We start from the raw sequence: 21,471 nt of genomic DNA, 5'->3' as shown, positions 1-21,471 counted from the left end.
GGCCGCCCCGGACCTTAGTCGAAGCAGATCCCACGTCCCCGTACACAGTCCTTTTCTGTGGCTCTGATTGTTCTCCTCATGATACGTTTCACTATCAGAACCTCTTAAGTAGGTATTTGTCTGTGTGTGTTTATGATGGTTATCTACCTTCCCCCCCTAGATTGTAAACCTTTTTTTTTTTTAAAGATTTTATTTCTTGGGGGCGCCTGGGGGCTCAGTCGGTTGAGCATCCGGCTTCAGCTCAGGTCATGATCTCACGGTTCGTGGGTTCCAGCCCCGCGTCAGGCTCTGTACTGACAGCTCAGAGCCTGGAGCCCGATTCAGATTCTGTATCTCCCTCTCACTCTGACCCTCCCCTGCTCGAGCTGTCTCTCTCTGTCTCTCAAAAATAAATTAAGAACATTTTAAAAAATTAAAAAAAAAAGGTTTTATTTCTCAGTAATCTCTACAGCCAGCACGGGCTTGTGCTTACAGCCCTAGATCAGGAATCGCATGACTAGTGACTGAACCGGCCAGGCGCCCTGATTCTAAACCCTCTGGAGGCAGGGACTTTGCCGTGTTGTGGTTACCACTGTGTCCCCAGTGCTGAAGACACTAGAACATGGTGCCTGTTCAGCTATGCGTGGTGACCACCTGGACTGTGTCTAGAATGTTGCTTTTCCTTCCCACCTTGGCTAGTTCTCTCATTCTTTTTTCTTCATGTTTGTTTGTTTGAGAGAGAGACAGAGACAGCATGAGCAGAGGAGGGGCAGAGAGACAGGGAGAGAGAATCCTAAGCAGACTCCATGCTGCCATTGCAGAGCCATATGGGGCTTGGACTTTGAAATCTGTGAGACCATGAGCTGAGCTGAAATCAAGAGCTGGATGCTTAACCGACTGAGCCACCCAGGGCCCCTACCCCTCGATCATTTTTAATGTCTTGGCTCAACCGACCTGCAGTGACTCCTTAAGAACTGACCCCTGCCCTCCATGACATCTAGGGAATTCTCTTGTAACCACGCCCCATTGTTAGTTTGCCGGTCTGTTGCACTGTGCCTCTGGAAGGATTTACAGCCACCTGGCATCAGTTATCCCGAAGGGGAGGGGCCAGATTGGGATCCTCCCAGCACACGTGTCCACAGTATTCGCTGACCGGAAGTTCAGATGCCCGCGAGTCCAGGCACTGCCCGCATTGCTAGGGAACCATTGCCTAATCCTAATTTTCTTCCCCTAAGGGGCTGCTGAGTACTCCATTTGTACTTGCGGCTACATTGAATTAGCATTGCTTGCATCTGAGTGACTTCCTCCTGGAAGTTCCTGTGTAAACAGCTCCTGTGTTAGGCGTGCCCCTGGAGCCTGGAGTTCTTGAAGTCGATGCCTCCCACGCTGTAAATATATTAAAGTCTAGTCTTGCATTCTGTGTACAAAACAGAATCTTAGCTGTGATTATGATCTTTATTAGGCTCTAAGCTGTAATTCTTACTCTGCCAGTAGGAGACCTGTTGTCCCCACACCACAGTCCGCGTTGCTCCACGTGTACTTGTTAGAACTCGGGATGAAGGAGGGTCTAGGAGCTGGGGGACGGAAAGTTGGGCCAGGCTTCAGGAGCTCTTTTTTTTTTTTTTAATGTTTGCTTGTTTGTTTATTTATTCATTTATTTATTTAGAGAGAGGGAGAGAGATTCCCCAGCAGGCTCCACATTGCTAGAGCAGAGCCTGACTTGGGGCTCGAACTCACAAACCATGAGATCGTGACCTGAGCTGAAATCAGCAGTCAGATGCTCAACCGCCTGAGCCACCCAGGCGCCCCTGGAGCTCTTTTTATAGTTTTAGGTTCTGGGGAAGCCCTTTCTCCTCTGGGATTTGACTCTATGATCTGCAGGGATGTGTTTTCCAAGTAGAGAGACAGATTTCCATGATGCCAAGCCTAGTATCATGTGCTTATTTTTTCTGCAGATGCGTTAAGTTTCTTTGTTTTCTCTTTACTGACGTAAAGCGCTAATAAAGCACACAGAGTAGAGATACGTAGATCCAAAGTTGTCTGTTTTCCCACCGAATGATTACTTTCGGTCAGTGTTCCTGATCCTACAGCTACTGAGGTGCATTAGCCTCACGGAACCTCACTCTGCATTCATCTGCTCAGCTGCCAGAGAAGGAAAACTGGATTAAAAAAAGTATTATGTATAACCTACTCATTTTTAACATATGGTTGAGCCCCTACCTTGACATCTTTGCTCGAATGATAGCTATCCTGACCACACATTTGGATGTAATATGCATATATAGACCATTATGGAATTGAAATTTTAATTGATTTTTAAAATTCTTTATTATTTTTTAATGTTTATTTTTGAGGGAAAGAGAGACAGAGGGAGAAATATATACTATGAGCAGGGGAGGGGCAGAGAGAGAGGGAGTCACAGAATCCGAAGCAGGCTCCAGGCTCTGAGCCCGACGCGGGGCTCAAACTTACAGACTGCAAGATCATGACCTGAGCCAAAATAGGACACTTAACTGACTGAGCCACCCAGGCATCTAATTTTTTAAAGAAAACTTTGTCTAATTTTTTTCACTCTCTAATATTTTTAAGTATGGACTCTATAGTTTTAAGTCATCTAATCTCCTTTTTATTGAAGTTTGAAAATTTAATATAAGCCTGTTTGTTGGAATTGTTTTGTTAGAGAACAAAATATTCCTAATCTGATTTACTCTTGTATTTCCCTACAGACACACTGTGTGCAGTTCTGGAAAGAGACACACTTAGTATCAGAGAGAGTCGACTTTTTGGAGCTGTTGTACGATGGGCAGAAGCGGAATGTCAAAGACAACAATTGCCCGCGACTTTTGGGAACAAACAGAAAGTTCTGGGAAAAGCGCTGTCCTTGATCCGGTTTCCGCTGATGACCATCGAGGAGTTTGCAGCAGGTGGGGCTCTAACCTGACCGAAGTCTGTGTGGCAGTGTGCCCGCGGCCAGCCAGCCTCCCTGTGGGGGGGGGGGGGTTGGTACTCACTGAGCGCCGGTCCATGATGCCCGCATGTGTGTGTCACCTTCACCTCTGGTGGCCCTTCAGGAGAACATCGCAAGTCATTTACTGATTGATTTTGGTCTGTGCACTGGATTCCTCTGTTGTGGGGGGGGTATGGTTTGCGCAAGTGTCACGTTAGTTTCCGGCATCCACCGTGGGGTCCTGTCGTCCAGGGCTGCATGCTCACCGCGGGGTAGCTCCTACCTGGCCCCACGTGAGACCACGGTGTCCTGACTCTTCCCCGTGCTGTCACTTTTTGTTCCCATGACTTACTCATTCCCACCCAGCCTCCCCCCCCCCCCCCCCCCCCCCCCCCCCCCCCCCCCCCCCCCCCCCCCCGCCCCGTGACCATCAGCGTGTTCTCTGTGTTTCTTGGTTTGCCTCTCTCTCCTCCCCTTGGATCATTTGTTTCCTCAATTCCACATATGCCTGAAATCATAGGATATTGATCTTTCTCTGACGGACTCACTTCACTTAGCATTGTGCTCTCTAGCGCCACCCACGTCGTCGCACATGGGGCAAGAGTTCGCTCTTTTTTATTCTTGAGTAACATTCCAGGTGCACACATAGACCCGTCAGGCGATGGACACGCGGGCTGTGTCCGTACCCTGGCTGCTGTAGGTAAAGCCGCTGTACACATGGGGTGTTGGGACCCTTTCGGGTCAGCGTCTTTGTGTTCTTTGGGTAAATACCTAGGAGCGTGATTGGTGGGTCGTAGGGCAGGTCTGTGTTGAACTTTCTGAGGAAGCGCCGTTCTGTTGTCCACAGTGGCTGCGCAGTTCGCGTTCCTGGCAACAGTGCAGGAGGCTCCGTTTTCTTCACATTCTCGCCAAGGCCTGCTATTTCTTGCATTGTTGATTTTAGCCATTCTGGTGGTATCTGTTTATAGTTTGGATTTGCATTTCCCTGATGATGAGTGATGTTGAGCCTCTTTTCATGTGTCTGTTGGCCATCTGTGTGTCTTTGGAGAAATGTCCGTCTTTTCTGTTTTTTAAACGTAATATAAAGGAAATCATACGTACAATATGTGCTCTTTTGTGTATGGCTCTTTGTTAAAAGTTTATTTTTAAGAGAGAGTGTATAAGCGAGTGGAGGAGGGGCAGGGAGAGACGTGGAGCCCGAACTCAGGAACCGTTGAGATCCTGGCCTGAGCTGAAATCAAGAGTTGGATGCCTAACCGACTGACCACCCAGGCGCCCCTGGCTTTTCTCTCTGCACGTGTGTCTGTTAGAGTCGTGCTTGCGGTTGTGTTTTCTTCGCTGTATTAGCTGTCATAGGAAAGCGCCACGATTTATTTATGCGTTTCACTGCTGTTGAACATTTGGGTTGTTTCCGTTTGGTGGCCGTTAATGACCATTCTTGTACGTGTCACCTAGGGGACATACGTAAACCAGTGGAATTCTTCCGTCGGCCGGTGTGCGCGTGTTGAGCGTGAGTAGACACTGCCGAGTGCTGCTCGGAGGGACGGTCGCGGCGCACGCTCGGCGGCTAAGTTAAGGGGGTTCGGGGTACGCTCCAGTCGCCCCGCGTCCTCTCCAGGACTAGGTGTTGTTGGTGTTCATGTGAGTCACCTGGTGGGATGAGGACATCCTTCACCGTGGAGTTAGTTTTGTGTCTCTGACAGTTAATGGCGTGGCAGGAGGTGCTTATTCAGGTCCTTTGTTGCTTTGTTGACTTGCGAGAATCTTCCGTATTCTGGATACAAGTTTCTGTCGGATACACGTATTTGTATTGCTAATGTGGATTGCCCTTTTATTATTGCTGTTTTTTTTTTCTTTTCTAAAATTCATTACTGAAGCATAGTAGGTGCACCGTGCTGATCCGTGTCAGGTGTACCGCACGGTGGGTCACGAGTTCTGTCCGGTGCTCGTGCCCCTCGGAAGTCCCCCTCTGTCCCCGTGCAGTGTTGTCACAGGACTGCCGAATGTCCCCTGTGCTGTTCTTCGCATCCCTGTGACTTAATTTAATTTAACTGGTGTTTTTAAGTTTATTTTTTTTGAGAGAGAGAGAGAGTGAGCAGGGGAGGGGAGGGAGGGGGAGGAAGATAGAGACTCCCAAGCGGTCTCTATGCTGTCACAAACCGCCAGATCTTGACCTGAGCTGAAAATAAGAGGTGGTGACTGAGCTGCCCGACACTTACGTATTTTATTTTATTTTATTTTCCCCACACTTATTTGTTTTATAACTGGGAGTTTGTACCTCTTAGTCCCCTTCACCTACTTTGCTCATCCCCTCAGCCAGTTCTCTGGCCACAACCGTTTGTTCTCTGTATTTAAGAGCCTGTTCGTTTTTTAGATTCCACATGTAAGTGAAATCATACGGTATTTCTCTTTCTCTGTTTGACTTATTTCACTTAGCATAATGCCCTACAGGTCCACCCATGTTTTTGTTTTGTTTTGTTTTGTTTCACCCATGTTTACAAGTTGCAAGATTTCATTCATTTTCATAGCTGAGTAATATTCCTTCTTTATCTTTTTGTGTATCAATGGCCTTTGGGTTGCTTCTATATCTTGGCTTTTGATAAATAGAAGTTCTTAATTTTTAAAAATGTTTTATTTATTTTTGAGAGAGTGAAAGAGAGACCGTGAGAGCATGAGCCGGGGGCGGGGGGAGCGCACAGAGGATCCGAAGCGGGCCCTGCCCTGACAGCAGCGGGCTCTGCCCCGACGGCAGCGGGCTCAGACTCACGAGCTGTGAGCCCGTGGCCCGGGCTGAGTCAGACTCTCAGCCAGCAGCCGCCCAGGTACCCTGAAGTTCTTAATTTTAATGAGGTTAGTTTATTAATCTTTTTCTTTAGTAAAGTGAAGGTTTTCTGTGTCCTCTTTGACAGAGGACATTTAAAGAGGCATATAAAAATGCCACCCTCAGGGTCATGAAGATATTCTGTTAGGTTCTCTTCTAGTTTTATTGTTTTACACTTAACTTTAGATCTATAACCCAACAGTATTTTTGTTTTTTGTATTGTTTTTTCACATGTGTATACGGTGTGAGGTAGAGGTTAAGGTCCATTTTTACCCCCATCTAGCTTTATATTAAAAAATTGTCTTTGCCCCTGTACCTTGCGGCCAGCTTTGTTGTAAATCAGGGAGCATGTGAGTGAATCTGTGTCTGGAGCGCTTCTTCTGTTCCACTGTGACGTCTGTTTATTCTTGTGCCAGTCCTACAGTCTCAGTTTCTATAGTTTTACAGCAGGTCTTGAAATCTGGAAGTGAAAATTCCCCAACTTTGTTCTTCTTCCAGATTATTTTGGCTGTTTTTGGTCTTTTGCATTTTCATATTAATAATCGTTTTTAAAGTTTATTTTTTGAAGGCGGGAGGGGCAGAGAGAGAGGGAAAGAGAGAACCCTAGGCAGGCTCCACACCTGCAGCGCGGAGCCTGCCTGACGCAAGGCTCAAACCCACAAACCAAGAGGTCATGACCTGACTGAGCTACCCAGATGCCCCACATTTAAGTAAATTTGTTAATCGGCTTGTCAGTTTTCCACCTCCCTCCAAACTATGGGATTTTGATTGGAACTGCATTGAATTCATAGATTGGTGTGGAGGTAATTGACATTTTTGTAATATTGAGCCTTTCAACCCATGAACATTATTTTAAAGTTTTTTAAGTAACATATGTTATTTGAGTTTTCTGGTAGAGGTCTTGTACATTATTGGGAGGTTTATTCCTAGATATTTCATTTTAAAATGCTATTGTAAAGGATTGTTTTAAAAATATCCATGTTGTAATCACTTGTTCACAGATGGAAATATGGTTGATTTTTCTATATTGACCTTGTATCTAGTGAGCGTGCTAATAAATTCACTGATTCTAATCATTAATTTGTAGATCCGTGTACAGAGTCTACGTGTACAATCATGCCATCTGCAAACGATGATTCTACTTCTTCCTGTCTAATCCTTCAACATTTTATTTCTTTTTCTTTATTACATGGTTGAGGACCTCTGGCATACTAGTGAATAGAAATGCTGATAGCAGACATCTTGTCTCGTTCCAGAGTTCCACAGAAAACTTTAAATACTGCCCCAGAGTGTGCTTGCTGTGCACGTTCTGTAGACGCCTTTTACTGGATTCAGGAAGTTTCCCTCTATCACTGGTCTGCTCCGAGCTTTATCATGAATTTTATCATCTTCTCTTCCTCTTTTCATATGATACATTAGTTTTCCTCTTTCTTTTCTTTTTTCTTTTTTTTTTTAATCTTAATTTGTACTTGGCCTTTAACAGTTCATTAATTGGGCAGCATCCAGTCTAGCAAGTAGGAAGATGCTCCCTGCTTTCTTTTCTTAACATGTTGAACTACATTGATTTCCCAAATTAAACGTGTTCTGGATTTCTGATGTAAGCTAGACTTAGTTGTCATGCTTCATCCTGTGTTACCAGGTCCAATTCGCTGAATTTTAAAGTATTTTTATGGCTCCTTCATGAGAGGAATTAGTGTCCTTTTTCATAGTTGTCAGATTTGGATTACCAAGTTTATGCTGGTCTCCTACAAAAGTTAGCAAATGTTTCTTTTTTCGGTGTTCAAGAGTTTGTGTAAAAAAAAAAAGTTTGTGTAAGATTGGTGTTTTTTTTTCCTTAAATGTTTAGAAGATTTACCAGTCAATTTATCTGGATCTAGAGTTGTTTACTTTGTAAAAGGTTTTTAATAGATACTTTCTTTTTTTAAATTTCTAAAATTAATCAGTGCGTCCAACATGGGACTCGAACTCCCAACCCCAAACCAAGCGTTGTACACTACCAGCTGAGACAGGTGTCCCTGTGGAAGGTCAATTAGAGATTTGGTTTCGTAGATAGAGAAGCACTGTTCTGTGATCATTTCATCTAGACACTTAAGTTGTTTTTAACATGAATGCGATAGTATCCTTTTATCTCTATATCTGGGGAATTTAGATTGTGTCCCTATATTCATTTCTTTTATTTCCTTAAGTTTGTTTATTTTAGAGAGAGAGCACCCGCACGCGAGTGGCAGAGGGAAAGGGACAGGGCCCCAAGCAGGCCCTGCGCGGCCACAAACTGTGAGATCGTGGCCTGAGGGACGGGGATCACGAGGCCGATGCTTAAATGACTGAGCCACCCAGGCGCCCCCCTTCACACGTTTTGATATGTTGTATTTTCATTATCATATGATAAGAAGTATTCTCTAGTTTTCATGGCGATTTTTCTTCCTGACCCATAATTTCAGCTTGATTTTCAAATATTTGGGGACTTGTTTTCCTGAGCATTTTAAGACCACAGAAATTTCTGTTAAATCTTTAGTTTCTTAGCAATTTCTTTCTGCTTGGTTTCTTGGTCTCCTAATTCTCCCTTGCTTGTGCATAGCTCTGGAATCAGCAGACACTTTCTGGAGAAGCTGTGCACAAAATGTTGGTCTTGCCTCTGTCACTCCCTTGCTGTGGGGTTGTCGTCTGGCTGGCTGCCTTGGTAGCTTTAAACCCCAGTGTCGGTCTCGTCGGTTCAGTGAGGATTGGCACGTTTGGGGTGGCCCGTTTCTGGTTGGCACTTACGCTCTGTGACGTTATCTCAGCAAAGACCCAGGGGAGAGACGAGGGACGGACCCGCGGCCTCATCTCCACGCAGTCCCCTCTCGAGCACTGCGGGCCTCCGCTGCTGTTGACCTGGGAGTGGCCGTTTCCTGAGTTTCATCCGCAGTCGTCTGTGACGTAGGTGGTTCCTTCCTACAGGCCACACCGCTCACTACTTTATATAGTCACGTGATGTTGCTTTTTTTGCTGTTAGGTGCATTCTTTTCCCTATATTACCCCTGCATTGTGCTTTTTAAAATGTTTTTATGGAGAATTGCCTTTATTCTGTTTTGCTGTTGCATGTGTTTTCTTTGCTGTTTAGTTTTTCTGTCCAGAGATTTGGAAATTAGAAATTTTGTGTTTATTGTCCCCCCTCAATTTTCTTAATTCTCATTTCATAATAAGACAATATTTCATGCCCATCCATAAACATGTTTGCAGTGGCGTGTTCTTCCTTTCACCCACTTGGTGACTGGTCACACGCGCAGCGCGTTAGGGTGACCCAGCTGTGGTGGACCTGGTTCTGGGTCGTTCTAGGTCGTGTCGGAGTCCTTTCTTGCAGTAGGTGTATCTGAGAATGATCTCATGATCTGAAGACGACTTTTTTCAACTAAGGACGTTTATTATAGTTTTGAATTATTACATCTTCTTTCTCTTTTTTATTTCCTTTTTTTCTTTTTAATGTTTTATTTTCTTTTTAAGTTTGTTTCCATTTAAAGTTTGTTTAATGACACAGGGCTTGAACTCCCAAACTGTGACATCCTGACCTGAGCTGAAATTGGCCGCTTAGCCCATTGAGCCACCCAGGTGCCCCTGTGTCCTGTTTCTTACGGTTCTTCAGGAACACTGACCCGTATGTGGGGCCCTGCTTTTTATCTTCCTTTTTACTCACCTGGATCATTCTAATTCTTCTGTGTGAGTCCTCATCATTCTGAAAAAGTCACATGGATTCATCCCCATTTCTGTTGATATTAGCACTTCTGGTTCTGTTCTTTTTACTAAAAAGCATGTTTTACATTTTCAGTTGTTTTTTTTTCCTTGTTTACGCTCTTTCCTCATTGTAAATCAGTGTTTTAGGGCCAGGTCTGGCCAGTTGATATGTTAATCTAATGTTTAAAAATCAGGGGGGTTTACAGTAAAATCTGAATTTAGGGCTTTGAAACCAAATTTCTAGTACTGTGCAGTCTCTTAGATTGTGTTTGCCGGTCTTGTAAGGGATCCGGCGTGGTTTTCCAGGAGCAGCATTTGTTCCTGTGGGGGCGGTAACCCGAGTGGGCCTTGCCTTTCTCAGAGACGCGACCGGGACACCGTAGCACACGCGATGTGCTCGCTCATCCCGTCGTGGCTCCTGCCTCTGGTTCCTGAACGTCCTGTGTGCTTCCCCCGCCAAGTGTGCCCGCTGCTCGGGGGCAGGGCGCGGCCAGCTGTCGGGGTGGGGGGGTTGCAGGGAGGGGTGCAGGGAGGCAGCAGGGGCGCTGGCTGCCAGGGGAGCCTCCCCCGCAGGGGGCACCCCTTCCTCCCGGTGAACGAGTGTCCGTGCCGCACGGAGGGGGCGGGTGGAGAGAGGAGCCCCGGGGATCCTCCCTTGGTCTCAGGGTTTCCTGTGAGCTTTGACTTAGTTACTGATGATTTTAACACTTACGATCTATTAGGTTAACTTAACTGGATTCAGAAATCTTTACAATTAAATACATGCTAAACATTTTCTGCCTCGTTCCTTCCCCTCTCCCGGGTTTGAACTCACATCGTTGGGAGTATGACACAGTTAGGAGCTGAGACCCGGCCGCCTTTCCTGAGGGCACACTTATGTTTCTGCAGGGCCCGCTCAGTCCGGAATTCTGTCGGATCGGGAGGTGGTCAACCTCTTCCTTCACTTCACGGTCAATCCGAAGCCCCGGGTGGACTACATCGACCGGCCGCGGTGCTGCCTGCGGGGCAAGGAGTGCTGCGTGCGGCGGTTCCAGCAGGTGGAGAGCCGCTGGGGCTACAGCGGCACGAGCGACCGCATCAGGTGGCTGTCTCGGGGCGGGGCCGGGGGGCGGGGGGGGGGGCCGCGGGGCTGCACCGCGCATTTTTCTGGTCCTGCTGTCGCGGGAGACCGTTCACCACGTTGGTCTTCTGCTCTGTCACTGAAGAGTCAGGAGCCCGGAAGCAGCGCAGTGTCCTCGCTGCGCTGGGGGTGCGGGTCTCCCCGGAAACAAGTGCGCTCAGGAGGGGCGTGGGGTCTCTGCACGTGAATTCGGTGTGCATCTCCGCTGCGGGGAGCCGCGTCCACACCCGCTAACCAGACACTGCTTCTGCTGTGTTTAATGGAGCTTTCTCTTTGCAAAGATCCCGCATGGGAGACAGGGCCGTGAGCAGTTAGAAACGGTTGACGGGAGACGCGTGTGTGTGATCCTGGTTCCTGGGGAGGGACTGATCTGTGCCCTCCCGTGCTTTCCTTAGGTTAAAGGTCGGAATAGAGGAAGTACCAGTTTCCATAAAATACACCTTTTGGGTTTTTACTTATTAATAATAGCACATTAGTATGAAGCTTGTTAAAAAACAAAACTCTGGAGGAGAGAACTCAGAAATACTGGGTTAAAATGGAAGTTAAAACGCCTCTGTGGACTATTTAATAACCATTCACAATGAGAGTATTACATGAAAATCTGTGGGATGAGGCCAGAGTGTCACACAAAGGAGCAGTCATAATCTACTTTTACTAAATAGATTCGAATAGCAATAAATGATTTATGCATTCAACTCAGGTAGCTAAAGAGAGAAATAGCAAAAGAACCGTAGAAAAGAGGAATAGGTAAACATAGAAATTAATGAATTAAAAATAGCAGAATTAAGAAATCCATAAGTTGGTTCCTTAAAAAGATCAATAAACAAACTTCTGGCAGAGATAGTAAAGAAAGAAAATATACATTCAGAAATAATAATGGGAATATAATCATATACTAAGGCAGTTCTTATTTTAATTCTGAGTTTACTCTGTGCTAATAAATTGAACATCTTGATGGAATGGATCATTTTATAGGCAAATATAAATTATCAAAATTGACTGAAGAAGAAAGCCTGAATAGACCAGTTACCAGTGGAAGGAATTAAAAGTTATCAGAGAACTATCCCTTCACAAGGTGGTTTTTACAGGTGAGTTTCCTCAAACCCCCGAGGGACAGGTCATTTCCTTGAGTATGAAAAGAAGAAGGTACTTTTGGTTAATTACTGAAAGAAGCATAATCCTTACACAGGAGTCTGACAGACAAGTGTCTAGAGAGAAAAAGAGCTTCTATTTAAGGTTTCAGTGTCTTAAATCTAGCAACACCTCAGAAAAATAATATTGTATAAGCAAACAGGGTTTATTGGAAGATTGAAAAAAATGTATTAATATACATTCTCCACAGTAGCAAGTCAAGGAAGAAAGGCGATTGGATTGTAGCAGTAGATCAAAAAGACTTGATCAAATTTCACCTTCATTCCAGATGTAACTACTAATAGACGATGTCTAGAAGAATTCTCAAATGTGATTCACTGTGGAAACCCGGAGAGGGGTCTGGCCAGCACTGCTGTCCGTCAGCAGTATTCTTACAATTCTGGGTGCTGTTGTCATAAAGGATGAAGGAATTAGAACCCTGAATGTTGGAAGGGAAGAGACCTACGTTATCTACATTAGTACCACTTTTCCCTGTTTTATAAAATACGCTGTGTTCCCTCTTTACTAACCTGGTGACATTGACAGACAGTACAGCTCACACATTGTTTTTGATCAACATCATGACCAGCTGTGGTGTGACGGAGCAGAGAACGTAACGGAGATAAAATGCGTCCTTCCGGGCGCCCTTCCGTGTGCGGACACTGGAGCAGGGCGCCAGCAGACGGACGGAAGCACCTGTGTGCGCATCACTGTGGGCAGGTGCAGTAATGTGTCAAGAACCATGAGCAGTGTTGCTGCCAATCATGTTATTTTTTAAAGGTTTAAAATTAAACAAAGTGCAGCCAGTCCTATTTAGTTTGTAGATTCGCAGCTCGCGCATGCACTGAAATCTCTCCATGCTCCCCAGTCGGTACCTGCAGCGCTTCCTGAGTCACAGACAAGAGCTGAGGTGCCGGGAAGTTTGTTCCTATTGGAGGTCGCACAGGGGACCCTCTCCTGTGGGGACAGACAGCAGGGGGAGTGCAGTGTAGAGCAGGCCGCCGGCTCCGGGGCCGTTTGGGCAGCGTGACCCCTCACCCTGCACCAGTCCCGTAACGCTTCTGAACTCCTGTTTCCTCTTCTGTAACATGGGTGGAATCTACTGGGTGAGTTGTTTGGGGATTTAAGGTTATAACCCACGTGAGGGGTGTGCGTGCACGTGTGTACACGCGGACCCCATAGGAGCAGTGGTTTAGTATCTGCGGCCACTTTATAGAATATAATTATTACAAATGATGAGAATTGACTGTACAGTATTTTGTCTATTTACATGGTAACAACCTCTTGTAAAGGTCAGTGAATATTACAGTTGCCATGAAATATTGGGTTAATGCTGAAACACTGGGTGTGCTGAAGGCTCGGGACCTCGCTCTGCAGGCGAGCTGGGGGCTGGGGGTCACCCCTCAGTCCTTCCTGGGCTCCGACAGAAGACACGCCCTCCCGCAGAAGTAATCTGGCTTAATGGCGACGCCGAAGTCTTTGGTGTGTAAATAAAGTGGAATTAGGGTGAGCTCTTGTAGTTAGAGACAAGTTTTCACCTACGTGAATTCTGACAGGACACTTGAAAATTGACTGGGATTCTTTGGTTTTGGAGACCGTCTAATCGTTGCGGTCGATCTCCCCGCCCGTAGAGCCTAAGCCTTTGCGGAAACAGCGTGGTCTCCTTGGAGACAGAACTCTTTGCGAACGGTTGCTCCATCCCAGTAACCTGAGGATCAGTGAAAATCCATTAGAACCAATAAAAGAGAAGAGTGGCCACTTGTGAAGAGTATACAGAAAAGCCAGTGATGGGCCTGTGTGTCATCAGAGTTGAGAGCCGGACAGGTGGTGGTGAGGGTCGCGTAGGGCGTGACTGTCGTCAGGGCCGCTGAACCGCACACTTGACAGTGGTTAAGATGTTTTGTTATATATTTTGCCACAAGACAAAGATAAAATTTAAAAACGTTTAGATTTTCAGTTACAGTATGAAGTAAGAAAACAGAAAGAAAGCGATCCCGCTTACGGTCGTGACACCATAAAGGAGCAGGGGTAGAGCCCGTGGGAAGCAGGCGGAAGGCGCCTTCAGGAGAGCCGGAGAGCTCCGCCGGGAGCCGGGGTCTCCCAGGCCAACCGTGCGCGAAGGCGGCCCCTGCGGCAGTGACCTGTGCTTGGCCAGGTCACTCTAAAATTAATCTGGGAGAGTTTTTAAAAGAGCAGAATGGGTCTAAGGGGAGCAGTGCTACAGGAAACACACTGAGTCCAGGAAGGAGCCCGAGCTAAATGAGCATAGAATGTGAAGGGAAAACTCAGAAGATGAGGGAAGGACCACCCACTGGGAAAACACAGACCCCTGACGGATTTGTATCCATTCACTTACCCATTTAAAAAACAAAACCGTGGTGGCACTGGGACAGGGACTGTTGACGATGCAGATGAGATGGGCCTCTCTCAGCCTTGGCCGAGGTCATGGTCGGATTACAGATAATCCAAGGTTTTTATGTCCCACAGTCACCATCAAGTTAATAAGTAAATGACAAACCGGACACTTTCCATAATGGCCAGTTACCGACAGAGCGCAGCCATCGAACACGGTCTTTCAGATCCACATGGAAAAGACACTCAGCAGAGAACAATTAACTCATTAATAATCCAAGAAATAGAATCGAATTTGTCTGTCAGCTTGTCAGTGGCACAAAGGAACGGACATGCTCCCGGTTGCTGAGCATCGGATAGAAATGATCTTCGTTCCCTGTGGGGTGGACACTTGTAGCGGAAAGCAATTTACCTACAAGCCTCAAGAACCCAGTTTTCATTTTCCTCAGCAATTCTAGGAATTTATTTCAAGGACATCATTAAGGCAGAGCAACTTCGCTGCCGGGCGGTTCGTAGCACTGTCACTTAATAAAAACTGCAGATAACCCGGAGTATCCGATAATGAGAGATCGGATGCAGTGGAGCAGTCATAATCGTTTACCTTTTTAAATGAAACAGAAGTAAATATACACACGCTGAAGTGGTTTTTAAAGTGTATTCATAGGAAACAAGTCTATTTTCCCATCATTAAAAAATAGAACTAAGTCTGAGAAGAGAATGCACCAAAGATACATGGGATTTAGAGATGCTTTAAAAAGGTCCTTGTTTGTTTAGCTGCATTTCTGTTTTTTCCCAGAGAGAATACATTGCTTTTTAAAATACGGAAAAGCGAAGTTATAAACGATACACTTAGAAATGTTTGAGGCGGGGGTCTGGCACCGTGGGGCCGAGCCGGCTCTCTGGCCCAGGCCCACGGGCCGCGGGGGCCCGGCCGAACCGCACTCATTGCTCCAAGCGAGTTCACTTCTCTAGACCTCAGCTTCCTCTACTGTGAAGACTGCGGGCAATAAAAACACTCCCGTGACGCGTGTGGAGCCGTCACGGTGATTCAGGGAGCTAATCCCTGTGAAAAGGTGGCCGCGCAGCGCCCAGCACAGGAAGCGCTCGGCTGGTGGGAACAGCAGTGACCGTCGAGGTTGTGCTCACCATGCGGGGTCACCGCTTGTTAGGACTGATGACCCCTGAGTGTGTCCTTCATGCTGTTTGTACCCACGGTCAGTGTTTCCACATTTGTAAAGTGGAGCAAGATGGGTCCGCTTCTTATGACTGCACCGTTCTTGCTGGCCCGTCTGTGTGCCGTAGGGCCTGGCCGCAGCCCCGCACCACCAGGGCTCGGATCCGCTTCCTTCCCAGCTCCTACCCCACCAACAGTTGTCCAATTGTCGAGTGACCCCTTTGGTGACTTTTTTGTTATCTGTGTCCTCCGTTGGGCTCCAGGCACAGTGTGGTGCCCTTAGTAAGTGTTCTTGGAGCCGAAAAGTTGCTACAGTCTGGGCTTGCCAGGCCTTGGACCCGTCGTACTCAGGAAGGTGTGCAGTCGTTCGGACTAAGACATCTTTAAAAAGATCATTACAACAAAAGTGAGCATTTAGGTTAAATAATTTCCTTTGACTCTTAAAAATGTGCAGTACAGAAAACCACTTCTACTTAGGATCCCATTAAGTTAAAATTTATTCTAGGAAGAATTTTTTGGTAAGCAGGTGACCCTTCCAAGGATATCAAATTTATGACAGTTTTCCTTATGAGCAAAATTTATTCCAGGTAGCATTTTAAATCTTTATAGGCCTTCTGACTATGAATACTTAATGAATTATGTGTATTTATATTTGGCTTCATTCTCTCAGGTTCACAGTTAACAGAAGAATCTCTATCGTCGGATTTGGTTTGTATGGATCTATCCATGGACCCACGGATTATCAAGTGAATATACAGGTACGCACTCTTCCTGTTTATCGTCTTAAAATATAACCAATGCAATTTTACAGTAAGATCTCATTTTGACAAAATCAGAATTCAGTGTAATTGTCAAAGGCATCAGAAGGCCTAGAGAGTTCTGTCTCACGACCGGTTAGCAGAGGTTTCAGAGACTCGCAGTCCTGGCGTCCTTCACAGCAGCAGTGGCGCACACGGAGCCTCCGTTTTCCAGGGTCCCCTCTGCCACCCCTCCTGCTGTCGTAGCGCGTCCCACGCTCGTCCCCGAGCACTGGGAACTCTGGGGCGTGAAGCACTCCAATTTTCAAAACTACGGTGAACGCCTTCTGATCTCCAGTTGTCTGGCCATACCCTGCGTTACTCTTTAGATCCAGTCCGCCTCGGCTCCTGACACCTCCCTCGTTCCCGTCAGTAAACCGGAATTCTCTCTCCTGACTGCCCGCCCCAGGTGGTAACATTGTTTCCGAGACACATCTGTGCTGGACTCGTATTTCCAAGCTGTACGTATGCAGTACTGTTCTTCTGAGTAAAACAGAGTAGAAAAGGAAGTAAATAGTGTTTCACACTTTTATCCATAGAAAAACACTGCCTTCTCCAAAATCTTAATACGTTATTTTTAAATAGCAAAAACCTTGGTGAACTTAGTGTTCAAATTTCATCATTAGTGGGGCGCCGGGGAGGCTCAGTCAGTTGAGCATCCGGCTTCGGCTCAGGTCAGGATCTCACAGTTCGTGGGTTCCAGCCCCGCGTCAGGCTCTGTGCTGACAGCTCGGAGCCAGGAGCCTGCTTCCGGTTCTGCGTCTCCCTCTCTCTCTGCACCCTCCCCTGCTTCTGCGCTCACTGTCTCTTTCTTTCTCAAAAATAAACATTTAACAAAACTTTTAAATGCATCATTAGTCTTCAAAGTCTGGAACAGTTCAGAGATGCGGCTTGACGGAGGCTGAAGGAGGCCCCGCGCGGAGGGCACTTGGCAGGGCCGCACCACTGGCTCTGCTGACAGACTCACGCTCGCTTCTCACCTTGTCTGCTAGCGGTCACACTGAAATCCGGCTGGGAACTTCACATCACCGTGTCAATCTCTCGCTCTTACACACCCATTACATTTTTAATATTTTTAACAAAAAGGTTCAAAGCCCATTGAAATTGTTTGTTTGAAAGATATTAAAGGTTAAGAAATTTTGTTTCTGTGTTTTTTGTTTTCTGGGCAGAAAAACCACAGCAAACCTCTGAGAGAGAGACAGATTTTCATGGTCCCTCCCCTCGCTCTGTAAAGTACTGTTAAGATCCCATCGCAGTGGGAGCCATGCACGCACCTAAGCGGGCTGTGTGAGCTGAGGCCCGAGAGCAGTATATTAACACGGTAAAATACCAGCCCTGCGTGAACCGAGTGGAAACGGGACTTTGTTGTCTTCCCCCAGTGGCTGGTCCGAGCCCCGTCCGGACCCCGCACCAGACAGGCCTGGCCTGGAGTCTCAGCTCTGCCGCCTCAGGGTGGGATTGCGGGCAGAGGACGGAACCGCTCCAGGCCTCAGCTTCCCTGTCCGCTCTGACAGCAGCGGCGCCCACCTTACAGCTTTGTGGCAGAGATGATACACGTCAAGTGTTTGGAATATAGTCTGTTGCTGGAATTTTCTTTAAATGTTCGTTTATTCTGAGAGAGAGGGAGAGAGAACCCCAAGCAGGCTCCGCCCTGTCTGCCTGGCGTGTGGGCTTGAACTCACGACCGCAGGATCACAACTGGAGCCGAAACAAAGAGTTGGACGCTTAGCCAACCGAGCCCCCTGGGCGCCCCATTGCTGGAATTTTCTAACTTGATTTTTACAACAGTCTTAGGAAGAGGGCAAGCAAGGTTTCCCCCCGAAGTAAACAAACTGTGGCTCAGGGAGGCACAGCGGTGCTCTGAGGACTGGATTTCCACAGCCACGCCCCGGGTCTCCTTGCTTTATCCCAGACACTGTGATAAACATGTAGAAAAGTGCACGTATTTCCACGTGGTGCGTGAAGCTCCCTTCTCACAAACAGCCAGATCGGGAACAGGACACTCGGTGCCCTGGGAACCCCCTTGTGGCCGTTCCCGGTCACTGTCCCTGTGGAGGTGCCCCTGTCTGGACCTCGCACAGCCTTGCCTTGGCCGATCTTACTTGGTCTGTTTCTACCTAACGTGTGCAAACAGGCAGGTCTGTGAGGCTCCCTCCGCCTTTGAACGTGCTGTCCCCTCACATGGACCTTTGGACCTTTGTGACCCGGTCGGCCCAGGCTGCAGCTTTTCCATCTGTCCTGTGTGGAGCCTCACCCCTTCCTGACAAAACTCTCATCATCCACATTCCCCTTTTACTGCTAGTTCTGCACTACATTGTTGCTGGACACATGTCTGGTGACTGGAAGCTCCCTGAGGGCGTGACCTCAGTACCTGGCACAGACGATGGAACTACATTGAAAAAATGAGATTTTCACATTTTTAACATCTACACACCTGCTGACTGCATTTCAGGTCATTTTCATTTCAGTTAGTAACAGGCATAGGACGTGCTCTGGGAGTGTCCTGGCGGCAAGGAGTGAAGGTCCATTTTCCTTAGGGATCTAAACTCCAGGTGTTCCAGAATCCAGGTCCCTGGGCCGGGTGTGTTCTGTGCAAGCCCCTCCGACCCGCAGCCACGCCCCGGCCAGCCGGGGTCTCCCGCCCCTGTGACCGCGGGTTCGAGCCGTCTCTGGCGGTGAGGAGTCAGTCGACAAGCCTTACCCTCTGCTGTCTCCGAGGGCTCCGTAGTCTTTTCTGTGAAACTTTGCTTTAGTTGATTTCACTCAAGTGTAACTTCTCTTTGAAAAATTACAGATCATTGAATATGAAAAGAAACAAACCCTGGGGCAGAACGACACCGGGTTCAGTTGCGACGGCACCGCTAACACGTTCCGGGTCATGTTCAAAGAGCCTATTGAGATCCTGCCCACCGTGTGCTACACAGCATGCGCGACACTCAAAGTAAGAGTCTTCCAGAATGTTCTAGATGGCGAACTGGTGGGTTTCCTCTCCCATGTTTTGTGTAGAAACTGAGAGTCCTGGACAGTGAAGCCTTGCGGGGAGGGGAAAGCAGGAAGCGGGGGCTGAACAGTCCCCTGCTTTGAGGGGAGAGGGGCCTGTCGGCACAGCTCTGCTCTGACCTGGTTCTTCCTAAGCAGTAGCCCTCTGCCTGCGTAGGAGGTTGAATGTTTGAAGATAAAATAATTATTTTCTTATAATCATTTCTCTTTTCTCTAAAAGCAGAGTTCTACATTATTTTTAATCATTAATTAGCTTTGTAGCAAAAACTCCACTTTTCATGAAGTGATGTAGCATAAAATTTCGTACAAGAACAGTAATGAAGTACAATAGATCATTAACCTAATTACAGCCCCTGGGAGTGAGTGCTTAGTAAGTGGAAATTATTAACGACGCTGTCGTCCTCACTCAGGGCCCAGACTCCCACTACGGCACAAAAGGCTTGAAGAAAGTCGTGCACGAGGCGCCCGCTGCTGGCAAGACTGTGTTTTTCTTCTTCAGCTCCCCGGGCAATAACAACGGCACCTCCATAGAAGACGGACAGATACCGGAAATCATATTTTATACATAACCCAGCGTTCTGCTGCGCCTTGAGTGAAGAGCACCAGAAGTCTAGTCTCGAAGGCGTCTACCTGGCCACAAAAAAGTTTGCGTGTCATGAATGTTTATAATTGTAAGATGAGAAACATGTCGGTTTCTTAGAGGAGACGAACAACACTGATTTAAATTTCTGCATGCTTTCAACGCAGATGCTCCTTTTTCTTATAACCTTAGGGGAAAAGAGAACTGGGTGTAACTTTTAAAAAAAACAGCTGTTTCAGCTTTATCTTATGATTTCGTAGATCAGCTGACTCATGGTCTTTCCCGTCCTATAACGGAAAGACTCCTGTCTTAGACGGCTGGTTTTGTTGTTGTAACTGTTGGTAGGTTAGAGGAGAGGGACCTACAGGCTTTTCTCGTTTGAAGATGACATGAGCTGAGACGGGTCAGAATTCCTGCAGAATTCCTAGTAAATCAAATAACGGATTTCAGAAAACTAAGAACACTGGCCTTACATTCGGAGTTTCAAAATGCCTGCTTGTTAGCATTCAGAATCCTGCTAGAAGCAGGCCTGATAAATGCCCACCAGCATTTTCAATGCATTTACAAAAAAGGGTATTTTACAGTAGTCTAGTCCCGCGTCACACAGTCCAGCTTCACCCTACAGATGGAGTTGGTACAAATGCACAACAATGTGACGGAAGCAGAGGAGGCGGAGGTGTCGTGTCCGGCTGGACTCCGTCTCTCCGAGCTGCACCGGTGCGCCTGTCCCTAGCCGTCCGGGGGATGTTCCCGAGGGTGCGCGGGGCCGGGACGGCAGTGGCCACGGCGACCGGCTCAGCGGGCAGCCATTCAGCGTCGTGGCCGGGATCTAACTCTGCAGGAAACCGAATAAAACACTAACCTTTCTAACAACACCCTTGACGTTTTCAAGACGTCCAGCACCATCACTCCTGCTGAAAAGTGTACTTCCTGTCACCTACAAAGCTCACCCACCAAATGAGATAATGGTCCGTGCTGTGACCTCATTCGTGTCACGTCAGCTGTATCCGGAGCGGAGAGGGGGATACCTGGCAGAGTAACATTTATATACTTCTTTATAAGGCAACATTTTTATATAAATACCATCTTCTTCCCTTGAAAGTGATTATCTTGTTAAAAAAACCCTATGTAATTAAGTTTAAGATATATCAAATAGTTTGGGAAGATGGTTAAAAAAAAACAATTCTTTAACAGCTTGAAAGAATTGAAGATTTCTAAATCATAGTAACCAGGACAAAAAAATTCACTTAAAATAGTACTTCATTTTATACATTCAACAAGGCAGTGATGTGTGTTGGTGGCGGAGGTCGCAAAACCGCTGAAGCAGGGAAACTTCTCCGGTAACATCGTCCGGTTACAAACCTCAGTTAACTGGTAACCACTGAGTAAGCAGCACCTGCTGCAGGAACCAGTAGGGAAAGTACTTCCACCTTAAAAAGTGTGGAATAGGTAAGTTCGTGGTTTTGTCATTTGAGGCATTTCAAGTGTGTGGCACCGAACAGGGATTGCAACCGAAGGTGCTGCAGAACGTGTGAGACACAGAACTGTTTACGGATCTGGGACATCCCCTGGAATTTTTAAAATAAATATTATCCTTTTATTTATATTTTTGGTCATTTGTCGTCTTCTTCTGGAAGTGGAGTGAAACGCCGGTTTGGAACAAAGGTTCTAGTTAATTGAGGTTTAACGTTCTTCGTAATGAATGGAGGTGCGACACGAAATCCGAGCGCCTCGCCGCTGCCTTAAAGCAACGCCTTCTGTCTCTTCTTGGGCCCCGTTTAGTGGCCTCAGGTTTTCCTCGCTTCTTCTAATCTGGGGGCGGAGCAGGTAGGACTTCTGGGGTGAGGACTGAGCACTGA

The 21,471-nt window shown here is 46.9% G+C and overlaps 2 protein-coding genes across 3 annotated transcripts in view; both read left to right on the top strand.

The window, feature by feature from the left end:
• The window catches only part of BTBD1 (BTB domain containing 1), a 38,691-nt gene extending 17,473 nt beyond the window's left edge, over nucleotides 1–21,218 (top strand). Inside the window, exons 4-8 of one of the 2 annotated variants that reach the window (XM_029950498.1) lie at nucleotides 2,706–2,903; nucleotides 10,347–10,539; nucleotides 15,906–15,993; nucleotides 18,827–18,973; nucleotides 19,443–21,218. In XM_029950498.1, coding sequence (XP_029806358.1) covers nucleotides 2,706–2,903; nucleotides 10,347–10,539; nucleotides 15,906–15,993; nucleotides 18,827–18,973; nucleotides 19,443–19,601 — 785 coding nt within the window. In that variant the 3' untranslated portion in view covers nucleotides 19,602–21,218. Of the gene's footprint in view, nucleotides 1–2,705; nucleotides 2,904–10,346; nucleotides 10,540–15,905; nucleotides 15,994–16,361; nucleotides 16,494–16,890; nucleotides 17,175–18,826; nucleotides 18,974–19,442 lie in introns of those variants that run through there. The other variant, XM_029950499.1, reaches the window with a different exon arrangement.
• Nucleotides 21,219–21,310: 92 nt separating this feature from the next.
• C9H15orf40 (chromosome 9 C15orf40 homolog) overlaps nucleotides 21,311–21,471 on the top strand; it is a 4,728-nt gene continuing 4,567 nt past the window's right edge. The window contains exon 1 of the mRNA XM_029952307.1: nucleotides 21,311–21,320. Within this exon, the coding sequence (XP_029808167.1) occupies nucleotides 21,311–21,320 (10 nt within the window). The remainder of the gene's footprint in view (nucleotides 21,321–21,471) is intronic.

This window comes from Suricata suricatta, chromosome 9 (genome assembly GCF_006229205.1).
Source record: "Suricata suricatta isolate VVHF042 chromosome 9, meerkat_22Aug2017_6uvM2_HiC, whole genome shotgun sequence".
In the NCBI taxonomy this organism is placed as follows: domain Eukaryota; kingdom Metazoa; phylum Chordata; class Mammalia; order Carnivora; family Herpestidae; genus Suricata; species Suricata suricatta.
The sequence above is the reverse complement of the archived record's forward strand: the minus strand, read 5'-3'. Positions and strand labels throughout refer to the sequence as shown.